The sequence below is a fragment of the Notothenia coriiceps genome, unplaced genomic scaffold (assembly GCF_000735185.1).
Source record: "Notothenia coriiceps isolate Sejong01 unplaced genomic scaffold, NC01 NC01_scaffold00012859, whole genome shotgun sequence".
NCBI lineage: Eukaryota > Metazoa > Chordata > Actinopteri > Perciformes > Nototheniidae > Notothenia > Notothenia coriiceps.
Window position 1 is genome coordinate 1 of NW_011345560.1, and position 6,518 is coordinate 6,518.

Sequence of the window (6,518 nt, forward strand, 5' to 3'; positions counted from 1 at the left end):
CCATTTATTTTCCTCTAGTTTGTTTGTTTCTTTTGAATGAAGAACAGACGAGATACAAATAAATAAGAGGAAAAAAGATAACTGTCACAATGAATACCTTATCTTTAAATTGCATACCAAATCTTCCCATGTGGACAAATAAAATAAATAAATAAAATACAATATATAAATAACTATAAAAACATGAACATTAATAATAATGATAACAATAATAATACATTTCAAATAACTCTGTCGAATGCACGATATACCAAACTATACTATATTATTACAATTATTAATATTAATATTATTCCATTTGTTCGATATAATCCCACTCTTTGTTTATTTTGTCCGTTAAGTATTTCAACATTTGAGAGTAAATCCAACATGAAATAGATGTTTTCTTTATTTTTCTCTGCTTGTTCTCCAGTGGGAAGAGAACCTGACCCCCAACCCACCTCTATGGAGCCGCCCCGCGACCTGGTGACATCAGAGATCACTGCCCGCACCTTCCGGGTGAGATGGACGCACGCGTCGGGCCAGGTGGAGAAATACCGCGTGGTCTACTACCCAGCCAGTGGAGGACAGCCGGAAGAAAAAGTACCTGCAATATTTACTTTTTAAATCTATAACACAAGGATGGAAATGACTTTATGTTTTACATTCTCTTACATGATCACTACAGTTTACATGTATTCTTGCACTAACTCCTGTGATTCTCATACTTCTTGCACTTGGTTGCTGATAGAAGTTGTTTTTTTTTGCCACAAGGATCTTGTCAATGCCAGAAGAATTTAAGTTTCATTGGAGTTGTTTTACAACTCTCTGGTTACTATGTGGTAGATCTGAGTCCCTTGCTTCTCGTCAAATATGAGAGTGGGTTTCCTTACAGTCTCTTAATTGGTGTAACTTTGTTTCTGTATTCCCAGCAGACGATAACAAAAACGCTTAATTACTGATGTAGTGACAGGACTTTAATAGAGGCTGCTCAGCTAAGTGTGTAAGGATTTACTTCAATAGGTTTTTAGGTGAAAAGTAACAATTCTACAGGTTCTTTACACCATGCCCACCAACATTTCAAAACTTTATTCTGCTATCAGAAAGTGTTCCAGAACCCCCTGCCGCTTTGATCCAATATGTGATGCAGACAGGTTACATTTGTTTAAACCCTATTTATATAAATGAGGTCAGGCTAAATACCAGAATCAGCTCTCTTTAGAAATGCATCATTTGTCATAATTATTATTATATGAATCGTGTAATTAGTGAAAGTCCCATATCGTTGGCATCTCAGATTTTTTTTTTTGTTTCTTTGCAAAGTTTGTGGTTTTCTCTTTGCCTTTTAAAGCTTTCACTCAAAGCCTTGTCATCATATCAGGGGAATAGTGTTGGTAAAATACAGACTTAGATTATCCAGTCCAAATCAGCCCATCAAGATTAGAGGTTTTTATTTCTAAACCACATTAAGTCTGACGTTGGTAATAATGCTGTGTGAATCGATCTCAGAGTACAATCATTTAAGCTATAGGTGTACCTAATAAACTGTCTGAGTGTCGTCTGTCTGTAGGAACCTGACAACCTGTGCGGTAAATTGATTTAAAAGTTGTTGGAAGTTTTCCTACCTGTATAACTGCAAATACGCATCGCTGTAATTTTCTGAGTTGATATTTATGCTTATACAGTTCCCTCTCATTTGTATCCACTGTCCCTTTGATGTGGATTATAACGTGCAGCTGGAATGGCCCCGGTCTCCCCACAAGGAACACTGAGGTTTCATCAAAGCTTATCTGATCTAGTTACACTCAATTTAAATCTCTTTGGAGACGAGCCGAATGCCTACAGCAACATGAAGTTCCCCAGTAAACACCACATTTTTGGATAATTCAATGATTTGTGATGTACATACTGTAATGCTGCTGTCTTCCAAAGGGTTGCAGAACCAGAGCTAATTAAAGTATTTTTTAAATATCAGAGATGTAGCTGAAATAATTAACAGCAATAATCATGGCAAAAAAACTAGCTTGCTGACAGACTGAAACATTTTAGAAATGCCAAAACTAATACTAAGACTGTACGATCTTCATATCTGAGTGTAAAGCAGTTCTGCAGCTTTCATGCTAACACCCTGTGTGATCTGTGTTTAAGGTGGTGCAGGGAACAGAGAACAGTGTGGAGCTGAATTACCTGAACTCTCTGACGGAGTACCAGGTGGCTGTTTTTGCCGTCTACCGCAGCTCGGCCAGCGAGGCCCTGAGAGGAAGTGCTACTACATGTAAGTTTATATTTGGAGACGACACAGGAGAATGTTGCTGGGAATGTGGGTAGTGTTATACAGCAAATTACAATAGATGACTCATTTAACACAATACAATCATTTGACATCAATTTATTGATTAAATTGTTATACTTCTGCTGCAAAGAACATTTTAAAGGTTGAAGAGAATACCAATGTCCGTTCAACAGCAGCAAACAACCGAGGCCTGGCGATAACTTTCGAAAGCCATTTTGTTTTTTTCAATTTTTCAATTTAATATATTATTCATTTCATACATATATACTTTTTATTACAGCATTTGGCGTACAATTCTGAATTCTGAGAATACATTTCAAACACAAGTTCTTTTTCCCATGCATAATCTTTTTGTTTTGCTTTATATATCTTTATTGAACAAGGACCATGAATACAAATTCATACATCTCAAGAAGAGAAGAGATGCTATATACAGTACATGCCAGATTATAGCTAAAGCTCATTTCCATCTGTAGTCCCTACACACATTACACTCAACAAACAATCAAAACATTTCACAATAACAAATCAAATAGATTAAATACAGATGTATAACATATAAATACTAGTACATTTGTCATATAAATATAATTTTGCAATTCAATTAAACAAACATCTGAAATTGCAGTAACATTTATGTTGGCAAGACTAAGTGATGTTTGCACTATACGGGAAAAGGTGTGAAAAGGTTTAAAGATCAGCTGAAAGAATATTTCAATGTCTGATTGTCGTAAAAGAGAAAGCAGTTTGTGAAAAGGCCTAAGTGGGATGGTTACATCTACGATTTTAGAGGTTCTGCCCATTTGTTGTTTTCTTTTTCAAAAGAAGAAGATTAGTCTTCTGAAAAAGAGGAAGGAAATGCTGTCGGCGTAATTTGGTGACAGAAACTGATAGACTGAAGCTGATGTGAAATCAAAAAGTCTTGCAGTCCGGCACTGAGCTGTGAACATGGAGAAAGTGGTCGTGCTTTGTCTGCTGTTGGTGGAGCTCAGCTCGTCTTTTACTCAAGAAACACAGATATACTTCAAAGAGGGCAACAGTCTGACGTTGTACTTGAGGCCTTTTCCTTCCAAAAGTATCACCAGCATCCTCTGGATGTGTAACGTAGATTGTTGTGAAAGTATGTATTACTACATAGCCACAGCCACCCTGGATATACACACTGGACGTTTGATGATCAAGAACATGACCAAAGCTGACGAGGGTGTGTATTCAGTGGAGATTAACAACAAGGTCCAAGGTGAGACATATAAAGCTGTAATGATCAAACACGTTCCCAAGCCGGAAGTGAGGGTCTCCCCTCTGACAGCCAGAGGCCCTTGTAAGCTGACCTGTGAAGGGGACACCACCGGGGCCGGACCCGTCACCTACAGCTGGAAGACGGGGGACGGAGAGTGGAAAGAGTTGCAGAAGGACATCATCGAGGAAGTGCATGGACACGTGAAAACCTTCACCTGCAGGATGAAGAACCCATTAAGTGAGGAAGAAAGCCATGCCCGCACGATTCTCTTCGTCCCAGGAAAATCAGCAGACTCTGGACTCTGGATCAAAGTGTTAGGGGCTGTGATCAAATCCCTGGCTATCTTCGCCCCGCTGGGGGCCATGGTGTATGCGTTGTCGAGGAACCAAGAGACTCTCAGAAAACGGATGTGTCCATGCCAGAGCAAAAATAGTGATTATGTAAATGAAGCTTAAAGACGATGTTCACTTTGAGCGGTGATAAAGCATGTCAGCCCTCAGAGCCTTGGACATGTGTGTTTGGTCGTCAAATATCAAATGAAATAGAGATTTTTTTTAATGCTTTTTAACAGCTTTGCATATTCCTTTGCCATTTGTTTTGACTTTTGCAGTTTAGGTGTGACGTGTTAATAAAACTTCCCTGAAGCCTTTTGTAATTTTAATAGAGATTCTTTCAAGTCAGGTCTGCTTTGATATGGTGTTTCTGATATTTCCCCCTGCATTTTATGTATCCAGCACATCGTCCTTTATACCCTGAGACGGAGGGGGAAAAGACAGATAAAGGATAAATGCAATCAGCTTATGGTGGAAATGTTCCTGACCTAGTTTTTAAAGCATTATAGAAATAAAAAAAAACATGAAAGTAAATGCAATTATGGTTGTGAAGTTTTAAAGTAAAATATCATTTTTAATATAATTATTGAGATGTTATAACATACTGTTTATCTTCTACCTTTGACTTCTGCTCCCCAAGAACGCAGAAGAAATAAATGCAATGTTGGTTAAAACAAAACAAAAAACAGGTGTAAAAGAAAAAGTGATTACATTCGACCTTGTCATCTACTGATTATGTTGCAGTGTCCTTGGGCAATACACCAAACTACTCCTGAGGGAATTGTCCACAGTATTAAGTATATGGAAGTTGCTTTTGGTAGAAGCTTTTATAAGGAACATTGTAATGTAATGATAGTAATGATGATCCACCAGCAGGCAGTTGTGTAAGTACATTTACTCAAGTACTGTACTTAAATACACCTTTGAGGGAAAGTACTTTTCTTGTGTATTCCAATTTGTCGCTACTTTTTACTTACCCTATTACAATTCAGAGGCTTTAGTTAATTTGCAGATTTGGATTATAAATAATATGAAATATAAACAACCCTTTAAACCCTTGATAACACATTAATAATTATAATTAAAACATATGATACATATTATTATAGTATGGGGCAATCTGTATAATGAGTACTTTTACTTTTTGTACAAAGTATACTTGGATGTCAATACTTTTGTACTTGTACTTGAGTAACATTTGGAATACAGGACTTTTACCTGAGTTATAGCGACAGCAGGAAACAAACAAAGTCGCTGAGAGGCTGTGGCCGGGCCTGTTTGATATTGTATGACACGCTAAAAAAAGAGTATTTGCTGTGATCAAAACACTGTTGAATTGTAATGTAGTTTAATGAAAAATATGCGGGGATCAGACATAGTTATTGTAATAATAATGATCAAAGCAATCATAAATCTTGCGGTCAACAAAAAGTACAACGGCCCTGTGTCACCCTCTCTTCCACACACCCACCTCACGCAGGGGAACAGGATTATAATGAGTGCCGCCCATATCCATGTGACCCAAGCCAACCAATCAATAGTGATAAAACAAATATCTTATATTAAAACAAAACAAATTACTATACATGTTTCATGGCTCCTACAAGAGTATCCCCACTAAAAGTGGGCCATAAGAGCTACACAGGTGTTCCATTATGCATCGGAGGCCTGATCCTGAACCTCTGCCTCTGACAGGAAGTCCTGTGGTGAGCTCTAATTCTGCTCTTGTAGCCTGAGGCCCCGTCATGAGGTCTGAAACACTGAAACACTGAACCACTGCCTGGCTCTAGCTGATGAATGACAGGGGACTCCTTCCCTGTCAGGGGTGCTACCTTTCGTGGCAACCTAGAAACAAAGTTAATGGAGTTTGGCTGTTGCTATTATTAGCGGCCTAAGCTAGTTTAGGCTATGGCAAAAAATAGAACGTGACATTAAATACTGATAGATTTTGGAATGATGTGCTTTAGCTGTGTGCCTTATAGTCAACAGAGGATGGTTATTGGAGGGGAAACAATTTTATCAAAAATAATTTGTGGACCTTGGGGGACATAGCCTTCTCCTTAGCTAACCCATCCCTCTTGAAATCCCTCCCCAAACAGAACTGACACGGCACCAACATGTCTATACTCTGATCTCAAATTGAAACTGATATTTGGTGTTTTATCTTTTAAGTTGTATTTTATTTGTTTAAAATGTTTGAATCATTTTACCCTGTATATTTAAAGTCTCTGATAATCTTAAAAATACCTCATACCTTATAAATACAATATATATATAGTTGAGTAATGAATACATAAACAAAACATTGAAGTTCAGGTGTTTAGCAGTCTTATATGGCCTGTGGATTGAAACTGTCTCTGAGTCTGGTGGTTTTAGTCCGGATGCTGCGGTACCGCCTGCCAGACGGCAGCAGACAGAACAGTTTGTGGCTGGGGTGATGGGGGTCTTAATCTTAATCCGGAGGGATTTCTTCCTGAGCCGCTGGGAGTAAAGGTCCTCCATGGATGGCAGCTCCGTTTTGGTGATGTTCTGTGCAGTTTTCACCACCCTCTGTAAAGCCTTACGATTGAGGGTGGTGCAGGGTCAGGATCCTCTCTATGGAGCACCTGTAGAAGGTCAGGATCCTCTCTATGGAGCACCTGTAGAAGGTCAGGATCCTCTCTATGGAGCACCT

General features: G+C 38.4%; 2 protein-coding genes across 2 annotated transcripts; both read left to right on the plus strand.

The window, feature by feature from the left end:
* Positions 1–412: 412 nt before the first annotated feature.
* On the plus strand, positions 413–2,307 carry LOC104947620 (collagen alpha-1(XIV) chain-like; the record flags this gene model as incomplete). Its single annotated transcript, XM_010773666.1, has 2 exons — positions 413–582; positions 2,128–2,307. Coding segments are annotated over 2 exons (350 nt in total), but the record flags the coding sequence as incomplete, so codon positions are not given.
* A 912-nt stretch (positions 2,308–3,219) lies between these two features.
* Positions 3,220–3,967, plus strand: LOC104947621 (uncharacterized). The gene has a single exon (XM_010773667.1). The coding sequence runs from the start codon at positions 3,221–3,223 to the stop codon at positions 3,965–3,967; it is 747 nt and encodes a 248-aa protein (XP_010771969.1). The 5' UTR covers position 3,220.
* Positions 3,968–6,518: the final 2,551 nt, after the last annotated feature.

Bases quoted from the DNA above. Each gene is read 5' to 3' on its own strand.
- LOC104947621 (XM_010773667.1), top strand. From the start codon at position 3,221: ATGGAGAAAGTGGTCGTGCTTTGTCTGCTGTTGGTGGAGCTCAGCTCG.